This window comes from Pagrus pagrus (genome assembly GCF_965226575.1).
Source record: "Pagrus pagrus genome assembly, chromosome: 18".
NCBI classification, from domain to species: Eukaryota; Metazoa; Chordata; class Actinopteri; order Spariformes; family Sparidae; genus Pagrus; species Pagrus pagrus.
The window spans coordinates 12,825,797-12,844,917 of NC_140202.1; the positions used below are offsets into that span (position 1 = coordinate 12,825,797).

Below are 19,121 nucleotides of genomic sequence, written 5' to 3' on the forward strand. Positions count from 1 at the left end.
TGTGTTGTCTTTGTAAAGTAACTTTGTTTATACAGTTTATTCAGTCATGAAAACAAAGATAGTTTGTATATTTTGTTTGTTTGGGCAAAATAAAAAATCAGTCAATGAAGATATTTCTCTTCTGATTAAAATGTTTTCTCCAAAAATACAGAGTGCACCTTTAATACTCAAATAATCTATTTCTTCTTGTAGGCTACTCAGCATGCTACAGAAACTAATATTTAGTAACTGCAAAATGCCAGTACTCCCTGCTGGTCAGTAGATAACTCAAAATATCCAGCAGGGGGTGGTCACAGTCCAAGTCTTGAGCCTAATTGCTGTTAGTCTCAGGTCTCTCAGTCTTTTGACTTCAGTGTGTCTCTTAGAAATGTGACGATTTTGACAGGACATATAAAAGTAGCAATTCCTTTTTTATTCACATTACAACATGTGTGCACGTGACCATTTTTCATTTGTCTGGGAAGAGAGTGTCAGTGCCCCGTGTTGAGAGACGCACTTTGGCCAGAAAATTTGAATACACTTTAATTAGATCTTGATCATTTATCAAGAGATCCTTCACTGCCCTTTTTACTTACACCCTTAAGACATAAATCAGCCTGCTGCCAGTGGCAGCAGTGACTGGCTGACTACTAATTGGCCATTCTGCATATTTTGCATCCGACCACAGCACTGAAGACTGAAATGGTACCTGATCATCTTTAAATGATCTGAATCCAAATGGCAAACACATCAGATATTTTTTACAATACGTAATGCAAATAAAGGGCATTGGTGACTCTATATCGCAACCATAAAATCTGTTCTTTTTTTTTTTTTTTAAACATTTGACACTTGTTTGCCCTTGTTCCCTTTTTCAGAGATTTGAGGAAATGAACTTTGCATTATCTCATTCAGAGTGCATAATCATAAGCAGATGTAGAATTATGATCTTCCTGAATGTATCATATAATGTCTGAAACAGTGCTGCAGCTAGAGGGGTTTACCTGGATTGGAGTAAGTTAAATCAATTCTCTCCTGCAGTTGCAGTACATTTCTCACCTGTCAAATCTACATTAAATGTTTTTCTTATCAGTGTGTGTTTGTTTTTGGACTGCAGTTGGGTGGAGACTCACAAGGAGTCACCCTGAAGGACATTTTATGCTGCTTCACTCATTCCTTGAAACGTTTTTAATGTATTTGCATTTACGCGGTGGATTTCTTCCGGCAGTGGTGGGCTTCATGTCATGAATGAAACCAAATCAGACTTAGATGTGCCTTCAGCCACATGGGGGCAGGCTTAAGGCATCACTGACTGGACTGATAACAACAGGTACAGACAAGCTATCTTATCAGAAGTAACCAGCTGCTAATACACAGGTTCTCATGACTTCACCCTGCCTGTGGGAAACACATGAACTCAAACTACTGTTTATCTGTGGACAGGGAGGCACCTAGTCAAAGGGAGGACGCTCCGGGGGGTGCAGGATCAGTCTCGGATTTAATCACAAACTGTGAGCACCTTTTATCATTAGTCCTGTTGTGTGAATTGCTCCTCTTGTTTTTATAATTGGTTAAAGTTAAGTGAAAAACAACTTAATTTTGGATGTTTTATTATCAAAGAAAAGCTGTTATCAGTCGCATTTTCAGTTATATTACTTGAAAGACCTTTCACATGTAGCATGCCGTGATAATGTGAAAGAAGAAGTGTCATTGATTCTTTGAGGAAGGATAACACACCACGTGTTAAGAAAAAATATCTATAATTGCACTTTTTTTATGGCCCTTGGCTGTCACTTTAGCAATCAAATGTTAAAGGATAAGTTCACCCAAAAATGACAATTCAGTCATTGCGTACCCACCCTCATGGTGATGGAGAGTCAGGTGAAGTTTCCGTGTCCACAAAACATTTCTGGAGCCACACAGCAAGACAGCGTAACGGCATTCTCCTAAACAACTGAAGTAGATAGGGGCTTGTTTTAAAATGTAGATAAACAACTGGAAAAAAAAAACATGAAATGCCTTGTCCGATGTTATCGAAGTCTCTGGAAGCCCCAAGATCCAAAGGATGTAATTTACAGCCTTTTAAAAGATGAAATCTTCACTGTAGCTGTTAAACTAAAAGTGTGCATCATTGTATTATTGCATTATTTCATTTTAAAATCAATTTTGGATCTCTGGGCTTCTTGGATCATGCCAGACCAGCTGTATGGAGAGTCCCCATCTACTTCAGTTATTTAGGAGAATGTTGCGACGCTCTTTTGCTGTGAAGCTCCAGAAATGCTTTGTAGACTACGAAACTTCACCTGACTTCCCATCATCATGAGCACGAGCAGCTAATGACTGACTTTTCATTTTTAGGTGAACTTGTCCTTTAACTAAAACTATTGTTAGCCATAGGCACAATGTCCACATGAATCCTTAATCACCCGGATACGTGTGATAAGACTCGGTTCACTTCTCAAAGCAGTTGAAAGACTTCAGGAAACATCCTCTCTGGACCACCTACAGCATGCTAAAATAACTTTATCCTCCATATGAGCCATAATGGAATCTGCTACCGTTGTTATCTTCAGAGGAAGGTCCACCCTTTTCCTGTTCTGCAGACTGAACAAACAAAAAACTTTTAGTAAACTACAAAAGGGATGAACATCCCACAGTTTTCTACATGTGTTCATGTCTGGGACCCACAGGAGACATGTTTTTGTATTTGAATACATTTATAAATATATAAATATACTAATAAATGTATTTGTGAAAAGTGAATGCAGACTAAAATCAATCTACAACCAAAATGAGTGATGAGTTTCAAGATGACAGTGAACATGTAATAACTGCTTCTCATCGTGTTGCCTTCAGGGACCACACTAATTATCTGATTAAAGTTGCCAAACATTAAACCTGTGAGAACTCGACTTTTTGACGCAAGTCGTGAAGACTGCTGGAGCGAGAGCACGCACGGAGGAGCCCACTCCGTGTGAGTGACAAGCCCGGCACCACGGCCGCCCACTCGCAGACAAGCCGGGTGACTCTTAATTGTGTAACGTTCATTGACGAGTCAGCACAATGCTGCTGAGACCGCGGAGGCGCACTTAGCCGAGCAGAGCGATGAAATGCTCCCATCGAGGAGAACACAGATGGACAGCCTCGTTCAGCCGCTCGTCGCCCAGTACCTCGCCATGGGATGTCAATCACGAGAAAACATCCACAGCGACACAAGTGTAGCGTCGGAAGAAAAGGGAAAAGACGATGCGTAAGTCAGATAATCTTTCTTTGTTTTTTTGAAAAGAGGGGCGTCAGGTGTGGTTTTGGCGAAAATGTGCCGCTTATTCAACAGTTGATTATTTCAGTTGTCGGGTCTGCGTTAGTGACTGCTCTCTGCGGTGGATCAGATCTTAATTTGCGCCTTCACGGTGCGTAAAAGTGAAACCGTGCTACCAAACTAGTTTGCGCACAAACGCGCAATAGGTGAAAAAAACAAACAAATGTTCTTTCAAAAAATAAATTCCTTCTTGTTTACCGGTCACTCAACAGTTTAAAAGTGGATGTCCGCAATCAACCGGTATTTCCCTAAGTCAAAGGAAGGAAATGAGAACAATGAATAGCAAAATCTCGGGGGGGTTTCTGAAGTTCAAACAATGGCTCCAGTATTTGCGGCAATAACACAGCTTGTTTCATGCGTAATAATCTGCGGCGGTTTCATAAGATTATGGTTTGTACGTCCACATACTCTACATCCTCATATGCAAATGGAGAAACGCACATTTTCAGTCCACCAAGGCCTCCTCCCCCCTCACTCCTCTTGTGTTGGTTTTTTTTCTCAAGGAGGGCGACTCCAGGATGCAGCTCCAGGTCTAGAGTTTCTCCTCCAGGCCGTCCTCACAGGTTCCACAAACCCAGCCCGGCCCAGACCACCCAGGGCAAATCCACCATGCCCCTGGGACACCTCACCAAGGGGGCAAGCTGGGAGGAACTCATCCAGGCCTGCCTGCAGTCCTTCGGTAAGTCCACGCTGACCTGCCCTGGCACCGGTGTCTAGTTTGACATGGTGGAATAGTACCCTGAAGTGTGCCGCAGGTGTTTCTGGGCCATGCTTGTGTAACACTGACACCTTTGTTTTAAGTTTGACTCATGCTTTTCTGCAGTGCTTGTCTCTGTTATTGAAAAACAAAAAGATAATAAGCCCCGAAGGCAGGAAAAACTCCATCTCAGTTTATGAGATCACAGACTGTAGCTGGTTCCCAGAAGACTCTGTTGCCCTGGCATTTTGCGGGCAATCTCCAACAAGTTAAGACAGGCCTCTGAACAAACGGAAATGGATTTTCTTGACATTGACATTGTTGTTTATTATAGGATTTCATGTTTTAAGGGAGACATCACTCTTATTGATGCCTTCGAGTCTGATTTTTTTCAGTTTTTTTGTTCTGTGTGCTGTGAAAATGTTGGAAATTGAACACGATTAATTGCATTTATTCTGATTTCTTCTACATCTGCACTTGTAGGCTTTGCTGTATTTGTGGATTCACGCATTATTTTTTTACTGTCTGCTGGAGGGTTTACTATATGAAAAGTGAACAGCAGTGATTGAGTAGGCTGTAGTTGGATCAATCAGGCAAAGATCATTGGCTTCATCAAGTTGTCTGGAGTGCTCTCAGAGTTATGGTGATTGCGTCTCTGAAGAGACAAGCTTTCAAATTGCCGTTGCCTGGTTACACAAATGGAGCAAGAGCAATGGAGAGGTGTCACAATGGGCTGCACATAAAATGACATCCCATAACTACATTTATCTGTGGAGAGGTAGATCCGGGCAGTGACGACAGCCCGCTGCTCATTTCAGACTCACGAAGGAAACAATTAATCGGAAGAAGAGTTAAGGTAGTGCAGAGAGCTCCGAACGTTTGATTGAAAAAGTCGTTCACTGTCACGATGCAAAATGTGAGATCCATACGCACATGCTCGAGATGGTATCTCACTTGAGTACAGTGTGTTATGACTGGGGGTTTTCCTTGAACAGCCTCTCCCGATAAAATGGAGCACAGCCCTGTTCCTCCCGGCTCACATCACAGGCGAACCCCCAAGGTCCACGAGTCCTGCCACCTTTTCAAATGTGAGAGTGCACGTAAGAGCTATTTGAAGGATTACCTGATGGCGGCTTCAAGCCTGGCTGAGCGGAAAGGTCAGCTCCTCTAACAGTGGTCCTCAGATGCTGACCAGCCTTTGAAATGCAGAGCACTGTGAGGTGTGGATCAATAGCTGTTGACATCATCACCGTCTGTAGGCCACACTGTACTGTACTGTGCCGCACGCTCTGAACAGTCGGCCTTATTCATACATGTTGTGTTATATCTCGGTTATAATTACTATGTACAGCATGTATATATATATTTACATTTTTATGAGATATAAATTATGAAATATGTGACTCATTGAACAATATTCTTGCAGTTGTTTGTTTGTTCATGATATAAAAGTGGATGATATAGTTAATTTATCATGCAATTGAACTGTCGTCGACATTTCAACCATAGATCCATTTCCTCAAGCTATTTTTACCATAAATTCATTATGTGAAGCCAGTTATTTAAGCTTTTACTTTTAGCAGTTTCAACTATGTAATTCATTACTTTAAGCTAGGTATTTCAACTGTTCCTTTTAGCTTTTTAAACCGTATTATCCATTACTGAAGGCTAACTATTTCAAATGTTCCTTAAAGCTATTTCAACCCTATTTTTACATTTCTATCTGTTTGGTCCATTACTTTAAGCTACCTAGCCCAACTGTTCATCCAATACTTTTAGCTAATTATTTCAACAGTTTATCCATTAGGACTACTTTTAACACATCTTTTATCCATTATTTTTAGCTAGGTATTTTAACTTTATTCCTGTATTCTTAACCTTTGGGCAACAATTGATTTATTACTTTTAGCTAATTTTGTGTTCATCAATGATTTTTGCTATTTTAGCCCTTTATCAATTTTTCTAAACTGTTTCAACTGTTTACCTACATCACTTTTATCTAACTGTCACACTTAGTTATGTGATGTCCGAGTGTGATAGCTGATTCAATATGTGGGTATATGTTTTCATTTATATCCGACATCCTATCCAACATAGACTCTCCACAGCCTGCCCATGTACCCCCCCTGGAGAGGCAGCCTGCTCTCTGGGGTACAAATACCCTTAATTGGGAATCTCTGCTCTAATGTAGCCTATAAATTCAGACCCAGTCCATAAAGTTTGTTGAGAGTACAGAGAGATAAGCATCACTCTGCAGCTGACTCGCATTCCTCTAAAACAAAGAGACCATCTAATCTGATGTGCTCTGTCAAAACAAGGAAAAACGACACGCAGGTTTGGAGACACCGATGAATGTCCAAGATAACCTTAAAAAATGGGTCAGGCGCTGTGTGCCCTCGCCGTATGTTTGTCACCATACGGTATCGTACGTTCCAGTGTAGCGGGCGGCAGCTTTCCTAATTTTTCCAGTCGAGAACAGACAGTGCGGAGAGGATTTCCTCTTGCAATTAACCCTGCACGGGGAGGGTTAGCGGTTGGAAAGTTGTGAAAAAAAGGATGGAGCAATTGTTTACCTGATGAGAGTCATGACTTCCTGTTGTGAATTTGTCTGACTTTGGCTGATTCACACCTGATTGTTATCAGAGTTTGAATTGAAACACGGGTGTATATTAATATTTTTGTTAAAACAGGTTTACCTGATGTGTGAGTTCCCACACATCAAGTCACAAAGGAGAAGTGGGTATTGCTTTATATATTGTCTTAACTGCAGGGAAGCGTTGCTAGTTAACCAGCCGTGTCATTAAGAATACAAGACGTTGTTTCACTTGTCTCTTTTACTCTCTTATTGACTTGATGAGGTCATTGACATTCACTGGGTTTAGCTGGTGGCGGCGGCTGTGTGTTACAAACAGAAACACACCCCATGCAGGATATGAGGGCTGGATTAGTCAGCTGCGGCTGGAGTGGTGAGTTGCTTACAGATAACAAAGATTAGAAAACATGTTGCCATGGCGTCCGAGGTATTTCCAAGGTGATTCGGTTTGAAAGTGTGTCCATAGACGCCCGTTGTCCTTGATGGTGTCAAAATACTGGTGAGGCTTAGAGGGAAACAATGCTCAGCTGGAGAATTCACAAATGTTGTTCCTCGCATTTCCAGCACAGTCTGTTCCTTTTTTACAGATTGTGTGTGGGGGGAAATGTAAACAGCCTAAAATGTCCTGTGGTATACATAAATAATATTTTCAAAGATGCAATTAAAAGCTCTTCCTCTGTATGTCAGCCACTAATTCACTGCACGTCGCAGCGGCTTTAGGTTTCCACAGACGATAAGTGGTGTGTCGCTTTGCTTAAGTGGGCAAGGAAAATGTGTTTTCTACAATTATAGGTCAGATCCTGCATCGTGACGCTGCGTAATATTTTGTACACATTAAGTCTCGGTTTTTTTTTTTAAAAGCGGGTGACAGCGAAATTTCTCACTCCGTGGGTCTCAAGATGTTAGCGGCAGCGTAGCGTCAGACAACCAAGATAAGGGAAGGTGGTCGGGGCACAAAGAGAGGAAGTGAGATATACACACAAGGAAAAAGGAAGCGAGGAGTTAGTGAGACAAACAAGCCGCAGTGGTTCTCACAATCGGCGGAAAAGGCAAATCTTCACAAACGTGGGTCTGTGGATTGTGTGATGAGATGTTACAGTGTGTGCATCAGTTGGTGTTTTACCTGGCTAACCTAACCCTCTGATGTCCTTGATGGAAATAATGTATCTGTGTTATGGTTTTCACAGGTAACACATGAGGGTTTTCAGCATTCTTCCTAACCATAACCATAATATATTTCTTTACTTGTCCTCAATCCGGTGCATAATTTAAGAAAATTTGTTATCTATGAGTTTTCATCAATGGACATTGTTTTATCCCAAAAATAGGCACCAAGTACCCAGAAGGAATTGATCCTGCTAACAAATATCAGCCAAAGCCTGGTACATGTTACACCAGTGAGATCGATCATCAGTGAGCCACAACACACTGGGTTCTCCATTGTGATGAGGGAGCCATTATTTCTCATGAAGGGTTTTAAGCAGCTGCTGAAATTAGTCACAATTAAATATTTTATTCCTACTTCCTACTTTTTGAGTAACATTTGCTAAATAGCACAGTGCTGTTCCAGGAAATTATTTCTCATTTTCCCCCGTAAAGAACCAAGGACAGCCAGAGACAGGATATGGAAGTCAGCGTTCACAGACACATTGTCGGTTTTTGTTTTTTTCATAGTAATTCCTGACGGTAAGGAAGATATAGATCGTCACCAGCCTTTAGAAAAAAGAGCCTGACAGATCAAATAATGGCCTTTGGGATAATTTATACTTATACTAAATTACTTGTGAGTTTACTGTTTTGGTGCACTGGTTTTGTTTTAGATTATAAAGTTTATTGTTTTTGCCTGTGTTGTCTGAACATTTTTTTTCCCCTTACTGGGATCAAGGGTCTAAGGACAGAGGATGTCATCCCTTGTTCAGATTGTAAAGCCCACTGAGGCAATGTGATTGTGATTTTTTTGGCTATGTAAATAAGACTTAGTAATAAGACTGGATAATTTGAGGCTAAAGTGTGTGCACGTTGTCTTGCAGACTCGGCTGGCTGTGTATGTGGGAGCAGCCACCTGTTGAACATCAGCCTGACCATGCACCGTCTCCTCATCTCCTCCAGTGATCTGCTGGACAAACTCATCGCTCTATATCCTTCAGCAGTCCGACATGAGGCCGTAACTGCTACCACGTCACAGACAGATGATTCAAACAGTGAGCTGGTCAGTTTTGAGCATCAAAGCGCAAGTGAAACAAACAACGAAGACAAAGTGTTACTTGCTTGTGATAAGTAAATAACCATCTTATTAGAATTCTCTTAAAACAAGTCCCTACATCATACTGGCATTTTACCTTTTAGGTGATTTTGTGTGTAAGAAGATGTTTTGACTAGGAACGAGACAAATATACTTGGTAAGATTGTTTTGCAGTGATCGGATCAGCTCGCTGTGAGCTGTGTGCTGCTTTCCTGTGGTTGTCAACAGCAACAGGCAATCAAGCTTGTACTTGGCTTACAATGCAGCCTGTAGCTGTCAGTGCAAAATGTGATAGGCAAGTGGCACTTCGTGTTTACTCCTGCTGTCAGTTGCTTTAGACCTTTTACATCTCTGTCTGTGTAAATGTCCTTCACTCTCGGCTCTGTATCCAATGCATTCAGTAACAGGGAGTCTTTTACCGATGTCTGTTTGTTCTCGTTCAAAATGTTTGATTCCATCGCTTCCATTTCCGCCACTTCACACCTAGAAAAAGCTTTTGTTTTGTTGTTGTCGTCGTCGTAGTGTCTTGTGACTTGAGCGGAGGGCCTATAATCTAGGCCTCCATTCAGGAAGCTGCAGTGGCGTCACACAGCCTCTCAGAGGAGCCCACTGGCCAGGCGAGCAGCCTTGGGGTTTCAGGTGTTAATTACCTCTGCCTCTTTCAGACACAAGTCCTCTTCAACTATATATACACACAGACCCTCTCTTGCTTAAAGAGGCCCCCGAATCACGCGAACCCACGTCAGAGCGCTCGACGCCGAATGCCCCCTCTGCTATTTTTAACCCTCTCGTTCTGAGCCGAAGACCCAAAAGGATACATCAAATGAATTCAGTGTGTGGGTTAGGATCAGGGGAGAGACACAGGGGCCATTAACAGCCTTCATCACAGTCTGGCCTTGGGATTGCGTGGGCGGTTCGTCTGCTCCCATGACGCAATTAGCCTTTTTATGTGCATCACTTCACGCTGATTTCTGCCAATTGAGAGCTATAGTGTCGGTCTGTTTACGGGAGCTACTTCGTAGAATAAGGAAACGCTTTTGTGTGCACTGTATATAAATCGATGGGGGTCATGTTCTTGTGGTCAGCCTGTGCAAAATGGAAGACAGAAACAACAAGACATGGATTGAAACATCTTTAGAGTCCGACCAGTAAACAATGCACATTAAACAGCAGTTGCTCCACGGTATACGAGGCATCGTGTGTTTTCTTTGTACATTCTGTTATTCACTGACTTCTGTATGCCAGAATGATTCAGTGATGCTCATCAGAGTTTCGCTTCATGCAGTCGCCTCCTCCCACATTGCCAAATGCCACTTCTGTTCGCCTTTTTTGTTTGGTTGGTGTAGTTTTTTATGAAAGACTTTTGCTTGTATAAAAGTAACAGTGCAGGAAATTCGACCATATGTTCCTTATTTACTCAACACATTCCTGTCCTGAAGAATATCGAAGACCAGCAGATTTACTGTCAAGCTGTTTTCACCTAAACAAAGTTGTGAATAGGCCTGAAACACTTTCACATAAAACTACACTTTACTTCAGGTTGGTAATCACAGTCAGTCAGCTCCTTAACCCAAGCCCTTACATTTAAAGTAGCGCTGGACAGCGAGCAGCCAGCAGAGTGCCAGAGGATATGCTTCTTCATCAGGTCAGTTTAACCCACTGACACATTTTAAGAGTCTAACTTTAATCGTACCCTCTGTATCAGTCACGTTGTGTCTTCCTGACCCCCTCCAGGCATTGGATCCAGGAATTCTGGGTGATGTTCCGGTTGAACCACAGCTTGTCCGACAGCTTGGAAGAGTTTCGCGAGCTGATCAGAGAGCAGGGACAGGAGCATCTTTGCTCTCTCCTAGAGACCAAGTGGATGTAAGTGTTAATCTCTGACCAGCTGGCAACTGACATTAGGCCTACACGACTCTCAGTTGTTTGTTCACTCATGGAAAATACTGAAATCAGTCACGAGCGCGAATACAGACTTTGAACTGTGACCAACGTAACTTTGAGGCAGCTCGTGCATCTTCAAAGTTAGATCAAAGATTTCACACAGTTTGACATCACGCATACTCTACATTTGAGTCTTCTTGTTCCAGCGTGTCTTTTAACATACTTAGGGATGCAACTAAAGATCATTTTCAGCACAATTTAGCAAATTAATTTGCTTTCAAATTACTATTTTTGCAGCTCTACACTTGACTACTTAGTATTAGATAGAATAAATAATAAATAAATAAAGCTTCCCATTGTTTTTTAACTTAAATAATTGATCGTTTGGTTTATAAAATGGCAGAAAATGTCAATCACAATTTCTCAGAGCCCAAGCCGACATCTTCAGATTTCTTGTTTTCCCTGAACAACAGCCCCAACCCAAAAGCCAAAAAACTATCATAGAAAACTATTTTAAAACACCAAATATTTAAATTTCAGAAGCTGGAACCACTGAGTCGTTGAAACTTTGGTTAAAAATGTGTTATATGGGGGTGCCCCGGTAGCTCAATTGGTAGAGCATGCACCCCATGTACAGAGGCTATGTCCTCACAGCAGCAGCGCAGGGTTTGAGTCTGACCTGAGGCCCTTGGGTGCATATCAACCTCTCTGTCTCATTGCATTTCCTGTCACTCTTCAAGCTGTACTATCAAATAAAACACCACGAAAAGGCCAAAATAACCATTATGGAACATGTAATATAATTGCAAAATTGACATGTCATTAACCATACTGATGCCTTTGAAAGTTTCTGCATCTCAACTAAAATTTAAGATGATGAGCAAATGCCTAACCACATCAACGGGTGTGTGCTCATGCTGTCATTTAACCATTGCTGATTGAAAATCTGGTTGCGTTATGTTCCATGGTGTGTTCTAGAAATGAGCGGGACTGGTCGTGGAAGGCCAGCCAGAAAATCAAAGCTAACAGCAGTAAAAAGAGGAAGGTCTCTCTGCTTTTTGATCATCTGGAGCCCATCGAGCTGGCTGAGCATCTAACGTACCTAGAATTCAAGTCCTTCTGCAGGATATCAGTGAGTATACACGCTTAAAGACTAACCCGCTGTATGGCTTATTATTTCTTCATTGATGGCGTGTTTATTTGACATGCATCTCTGTGAACTAAAAAAAAACATTAGGCTGTTTCCTCCCCACGGGAAATGCTTTGCAGTTTCCGTGCAGCACTTCATGCTCGTCTCTCTCTGCCCTCTGTGCCAGTTTGTAGACTATCAGAATTACATCCGCAAGTGCTGCATGAAGGACATCCCTGTGATGGAGCGTTCCATTGCCCTGTGCAATGGTATCTCCCAGTGGGTTCAGCTGATGGTGCTGAGCAGGCCGACCGCGCAGCTGAGAGCTGAGGTTTTCACCAAGTTTATCCACGTGGCACAGGTAGTACTTCAGTCAGCCCCTCGCTCACTGTTACTCTCACTCTGTTCCTGGTTTAGCAACAAAGAAAAATGGAACTATCTTTGACACATTTCCTCTTTGCTCGCACCTATGTGCTGCTGTTCACACACCTTATCTAACTAATGGCAGTCTTTTGTCAACACTATAGATGCTACATAATTAGCAGTTGCATAATGCATATTCACAGAGAGCAGGTAATGATTCTTAAGAGCTCTGCTGTAGGCTTTTAGCATATCCAAAGATTTTACCAATAGAAAAATATTAACTGAATGCAGGCTAATGGAGCCATCAAGTGGAACACACTTAGACACTGAGGGGATTAGGGAAGTGGAAAAGAGAGAAACGACTCGTGAGCGTTGTCACAGATCAGAACTAGCTTGTTCGAACCGCTCCAATGTCAAGCTGCATGCAGCCTGCTGAGAAGTGACACGCCGGCTTCAGGGAGCCGTTAGTCAGACTTGTACTCTGGAGGACCTCTTGCACTGCAACACTAATGCACCAGTCTGCTGCTGCTCACTGCTGTCAACCTTGAAACCCACGGGTGTGGAAACGAATTTCACACCATAATGCTCCAGTGACAGCACGAATTAGAGAGCTGAAAAGAGAGGGAAAAGCACTTCCAAAAAAGAGTGAGATATCAGAGCGCAGTAAGAAAAAGCCAACAATATAAGTGGCTTATGTAACTGCAGTGTTGTGGATTATATAACCAGGGCTACCTGGAACAAGTTTAATTGTGTGTGTTTATACGTGTGTGCGCGGCTGGACTGATACGTGTGCTTTTTTTGTGTGTGTGTGTGTGTGTCCAACAGTGTCTACACCATATGCACAATTACAACACACTAATGGCGGTGGTGGGAGGGCTGTGTCACAGCTCGATCTCCAGACTGAAGGACACCACCTCGCATGTACCCAGTGAGGTCACCAAGGTAAACGGCTCCTACCGCAGTTAGATCCAGCTGATGACAGAGCCACAACATCCTCACATTAATCATTACAACAAAAATTCTATTTCCTCCCCAGGTACTGAACGAGATGACAGACCTGCTGTCCTCCTGTAGAAACTACGACAACTACAGACAAGCGTACAACAGGTTTACAGGTTTTAAAATCCCAATCCTGGGCGTCCACCTCAAAGACCTGATTTCGGTCAACGAAGCCATGTCAGACTATGTGGAGGACAACAAGGTGAACGTCCAGAAGCTCCAGGCCCTCTACAACCACATTAATGAGCTAATCCAGCTCCAGCAGATCCCCCCCAAGCTGGACGCCAACAAGGACCTGGTCCATCTGTTGACGGTAGCGCACCCCTCAGTGCAACTTTGCATTTCTCGTTAAATTGTCGTGTGTCCTCGTGTGATTCACTAGATTGTGTTGAACGCGAGCACAGATGCAAATGAGCACGTTACAGCATGTGGATTGTCCGCACTTCTGTGTGGGTGTGATGAGAGTCTATGATCTATGAGTGTGTGGGTGACGAACTGAGTGTGAATGAGAGTGAGTTCAGATAGCTGTATTGTTGTGTTATCTGTGAAATCGTACTTGAACGACAGAATGCCCATGAAGAGAAAAGAGTTACCCTGTGACCCGATATTGCCCTCATCAAAACATGTTTCAAGGAGAAACATCGAGATACACAGGGAGCTCTTTCTCTATCTGTTTACCTCCCGTGTGCTAACATGTGTTCCCTCCTTCCCCACAGCTGTCCTTGGACCTTTACTACACTGAGGATGAGATCTATGAACTGTCTTACACCAGGGAACCCAAGAACTGTAGAGCACCTGTGAGTGATAGAAGCAGAGATGCTTTAAGTTTTCGCTTTTAAGGAATAGTTTGACGTTTTTTCGGAAATATGCTCATTCACTTTCTTGCCGAATTAGTTGAAAAGATTGATAGCGCTCTCGTGTCTTTATGCAAAATTTGAAGCTACAGCCAGCGGCGAGGTAGCTTAGTATAAGACCGGCGACATGGGGAAACACGAGCCTGTTGACTTGCAAAGGGTAAAATATAGAAGATTGAGACCACTCTCATGAAGCTACATCTGCAGCCTTTTAGCTTAGAATAAAGACTAAATACAGGGAAAGCAGCTCGCTAAATATGAAGCTACAGCCAGTTGCTGGTTAGCTTAGCATAGGGAAAAGACTGGGAACAAAGGGGAAACGCTGTCAAAATCACACCCTAGCTAACCCTCGCTACAACTACACACATGAGAGTTTCTAGTTGCATTAACCCTGTCATTTAAGTATCTGCAAGAAAGAGAAGTGTATTTCCCAAAATGTTGAAATACTTCAGTGTCAGGTCCTAAGCTTGTTTATCTGACGCCTTGCTGGTTTACAGTGTTGCTTCTGCTTCTGTAGAGCAGGTTATGAATAAATGTAGTAATTGCTCAGATAATATTTTACATGTTTATCTGCCTGCACAGGCTTGTTTTTTTTAATGACTAATTAATTTTCTATCAGCCAGCCACCCCCTCAAGACCTCCAGTGGTTGTGGACTGGGCATCAGGAGTGGCTCCTAAACCTGACCCCCGAACCATCAGCAAACATGTGCAGAGAATGGTGGATGTAAGTGCTTCCTTTTTTCAAGTGTAGCCTCTGCATGGCTACGCAGCGATGCTGTTATATAACCATAATCATTTATTTCAACTGTTCTTCTGGATGCTGCCATTTTGACAGGCTGCTCTCGCAGCTATTGTTCACTAATAGTCGAGCAACAATGGTGTTTGCCTCTTGTCTTTCACAGTCCGTGTTTAAGAACTACGATCACGACGAGAACGGCTTCATTTCTCAAGGGGAATTTGAGAAAATTGCTGCTAGCTTTCCATTTTCCTTCTGTGTCATGGACAAAGAGAAGTGAGTGTTTCACGGGTCACGCACTCGGCTCATTTGCGACTACAGGGGAGAGAGAGAAAAAGTGGTATTTGTAGTGACGAGTGTAGCAACAGGAAGCATAAAATAGCTGCAGACCTAACACTAACCTCCACCACAACATTTTCACTCTTGTATTTCTCAGGCACGTCAAGTGGTACATGATTCTCACAAACCAAAGAGAGGCTTGTAATTTCACATTCATAGACCTGTATGAAAACCACCATCGCTGATGTCATGGTTTCTGCATTAAAGAATAGTCGGGCAGATGGGTTTTTTCTGGTCAGACATTAGCAAACATGATATGAAGTTAAGATAAATATCTGTCAAAGTGTTTATTTCCTGTGTATATCCTGTATTATCTAAGCTCTATCTCCTCTGTTAAATGATGCTGTATATGTGTTATGGTTATCCAGAGAGGGCCTCGTCAGCCGAGAGGAGATCACAGCCTATTTCATGCGGGCCAGTGTCATCTGCTCCAAACTTGGTCTTGGCTTTGTCCACAACTTCCAGGAGACCACTTACATGAAACCCACCTTCTGTGACAACTGCTCAGGATTTGTAAGTCACTGCGCAAGTTGAAGGGTGTTATGTCAGTTTAAGTTTCGCTTTTGACATTGAGTGATGTTTTCCCCCATATTCCAACAGTTGTGGGGTGTCATCAAGCAAGGCTACAGATGCAAAGGTAATTATGGCGCTTTATCATGTGCGTGTCTATCTTTGTCAGTCAGTAACGTGTACAAATGAAGAGATACACACAGCCTCTTGTGGGGAGCAGGTAAAGCGGAGCTATCTTGAGAAGGTGTGCTGTGGTTTTCTGTAGTGCACACAGCTAGCTGAACCTTGCAGCACATGAAAAAAAACAAAGAAACAGTCTGCAGCCAGAACCACAGTTTTTCCCCCTCCCCCGTCCCTCAAAAGGTCTGAGAGCTATTTGTTTCCTTGACAGTAAGCATGCAAAGCTCCGAGAACCGCGTTTGCAGAACAGATAGCGTTCAAAGAGAAGTCGGTAGAAGTCAGTTTGCTGATGTTAGACTGAGTTCCTGTTCCTGACATGTTGTGCATTCTTCTGGCTCGCACAGACTGCGGTATGAACTGCCACAAGCTGTGCAAGGACCAGGTGGCGTTCGAGTGCAAGAAGAACACCAGACTGACCAGCGCCATCGACAGTCCGACGCCGAGCTCCACGCCTGTCACCACGGGCACCTCAGAGGGTGGGCTTGACGATGAGCGCTGAACACAGACAATATTATTCCTCACACAGTCACAACAAATAGAAATCTCTTACACAAGTTCCCACAAACCCACACTCTCACCTAAGTTATGCAGACAATAACACTAATGTGACATCAGTTAACAGTAAGTGTCTATGTTACGTGCCATCTGGTGTTTCCTGTAATCACTGCCTGCCACACTGTACAGAAAACAAGAAAAGACAGAATGTACATGATTTCACTGCAGTTTGCTGCAGCTTAAAAAAAAAAAAAAAGAGCACAGGGTCTACTGTCAAGGTTATTTCCCTGTTTTACTTACAGTAATACTGAAGCTGCCCACCTTCTGCGAGAAAGAAACTATATTCAGAACAGAAGAACTTTCGATTTTACTTAATATGCATTGACTCAGTGAGACACATCTTCAAAAACACGGCGGCTATATTAACATAGCCCCTCTTCAGATGACTCTCTATGACGTACTGTTTTGTGGTCTGACTCTGAATCTGTTTCTTTGCATACCGAACTGAGTCATTTTGTTTTGTGGTTGTTGATAACTTAGATGAAGTGATAAAAGACCAACGTGAGAATGAAAAGTCATGTTCATTTTCCCATGTCTCATTTGAAATAATTCCTTTAATGCTTTAATGCTGCGCTCTCCAGGTTCGGATGAATTCCCTTTTCCCTACCCGTCAGATGACAGCAGCAAAGACTGTAGCCCAGACTCTCCGGTCACCTCCCACTCGAGGCCTCAGAGGGTCCACAGTGGCACCCAGACGGAGGGACCCCAGCTTTCCTCTGCATCGCCCGAGCCCGGCCGCCCTCAGCCGTCTCTGCTGATCCCAGTAACGCCCACCCTCACCTCGTGCCCCAGCCCCGTGCCCCAGAGAAAACAGCGACACTGTGCCAAGTGGGAAAACAGGGCGTCCATTGCGCCTAAAGAGCCAGAAGAGGACAGCAAACCCCCCTATGAATCTCTGGAATCAGTGAGTGTCAGGCTTTCGCTCCTAACAGATGCGCAGCACTTTAATGGGCCACAGTTAGCTTACATCACACAAATCTTCTGTGTCTTTCCCAGGACAACCAGAAGCTGCAGAAAGCCAATGAGACACTACGTAGGAAGCTGAAGGAGGCAGAGCGGGAGGTGGAAATACTAAAGACACTGCTGAAGAGGCACGCTCTCCACCCTGTGGAGGAGGACTCCTCCTCCTAGACACGCACGCACACACTGGATCTCTCCCAGGGAGACTGGTGCTGCCCCCGTATGGCAGCACGAGTAAACCTGGATCCAAAGTGCAAGTGTAACCAGGCAAATTGGCATCACATGGTATAAAATACAGTGCACATAGCTGGTGTTTTAATGCTGTTGGTGCACGGTCAATTAACAAAAGCTGATCAGTATGTCACCACTAAAGAAGTTCAGGAGATTTTTGAGATTTCTTTTCGAAAGAAGCTCCAGTAGATTTTCAAAGAATATACAGTACTAAAGCTAAAAAGGCTGTAGTGTTATATTTAAAGAAGTTTTGAGTGAGCAGACGGTGCCTTTTTTACTGTGTTGTGCTGTTGAAAGAAGAATGAAAGTCATCACAATGAGCATTACTCACTTTATTTAGTGAACCATTGAGAATAGCTGAAGTTGGAATGGAGTACCTCGTGTGAAAGGTATGTAAACATGGGAAAATATCGACTGACGGAGTGCAGTATTTTAGAGGAAGATATCGCAGCTTGTGTTTGATCAATTCTCGATCATTAATGAGACCAGATAATTTATGTTAAACATAAAACGGAAATCAGAGGCTGCGGTAAAAAAAGAAGAAATCAAAGTTTATTGTGAATATGCATTATTATTATTATTCTCAATGACGAGGGCCCACAGATGATAGCAGCAGAACGAGAGCTGGAGGCCTCAAATGTACAGAACTGTTGTTGCTCCGCATCATTGTCCCTGTTAATATCATCGCACAAGATGTTTTCAGTGCTTCTGTTAATATTTATTGTCTCAAACACTACACACTTCATAAAGAGTGATTTCACATTTTGTACAGTATGCTGGTACTTTCAGTGGATTATTTATGCTCGTGCGTGTTGGCATCATATCGTTCCTTTTTAATTCATATTGCCATGTCATGTTTATTATCGTGTGGTCGATTTGTAGCCGTGTTGTACTGTGAACGGGGGAGTCGAGACACGTGTGTTTGTAATGTGTAAATACAAAGTATACACAGTGCCATCTTAATTAAGTCGAGGTTCATCCTTTTCTCTCAGTATTGTTCTCTTATTGTTATAATAAATACTGCAAACTCCACATGAAATCACTGCTTGTGTCACTCAGTTTGACCACTGGGGGTCGCTGAAGCCTCAGAATACTTCTCAAGCCTCCTGCTAATGATTATTGACGTCCAGTTCTCAGAATCTCTGGGACTTGTGCTATAAATGTTGCACCCTAATTAGCTACCTGTGTGTTTAAGTCAGACTCTCTCTGTCAAGTTAAAGCACAAAAAAACCCATCAAAATCGTTTAATTATCTCCAGTTGGTTGTGGATAATTTGAATAATTAAAAAAATAAATATGTGAAAGTTTAAAGATGAGTTAAAAAAACAGACTTTTAATAAGAAAAAGCAAAGATAGACCTGTAATTAAGAGATAAATCTAAGCAGCTTAGCCACATCTGTAACTATAAAATGGTGGAGTGATGGATTTGTGTCACACAAACCTTTAGAGGCAGGCGGTGTCACCCTGTTGTCAGGAGACTGTGCCAGTCTAGCCTGTCCCTTGGGCTTAGCTGCCAGTAATGAGCCCAGCTCCACAGTAAATGTTGGCCTGT

The 19,121-nt window shown here is 42.8% G+C and overlaps 1 protein-coding gene across 1 annotated transcript; it reads left to right on the top strand.

The window, feature by feature from the left end:
• The first annotated feature begins 2,943 nt into the window (after nucleotides 1-2,943).
• On the top strand, nucleotides 2,944-18,602 carry LOC311274034 (RAS guanyl-releasing protein 1-like). Its single transcript, XM_084381448.1, has 17 exons — nucleotides 2,944-3,229; nucleotides 3,802-3,977; nucleotides 8,619-8,724; nucleotides 10,413-10,475; nucleotides 10,565-10,696; nucleotides 11,693-11,846; nucleotides 12,031-12,204; nucleotides 13,032-13,148; nucleotides 13,243-13,518; nucleotides 13,922-14,002; nucleotides 14,679-14,783; nucleotides 14,962-15,071; nucleotides 15,503-15,647; nucleotides 15,735-15,771; nucleotides 16,169-16,300; nucleotides 16,961-17,283; nucleotides 17,376-18,602. Exons 1-17 carry the CDS (start codon nucleotides 3,090-3,092, stop codon nucleotides 17,508-17,510), a joined length of 2,406 nt encoding a protein of 801 aa, XP_084237574.1. The 5' UTR covers nucleotides 2,944-3,089; the 3' UTR covers nucleotides 17,511-18,602.
• Nucleotides 18,603-19,121: the final 519 nt, after the last annotated feature.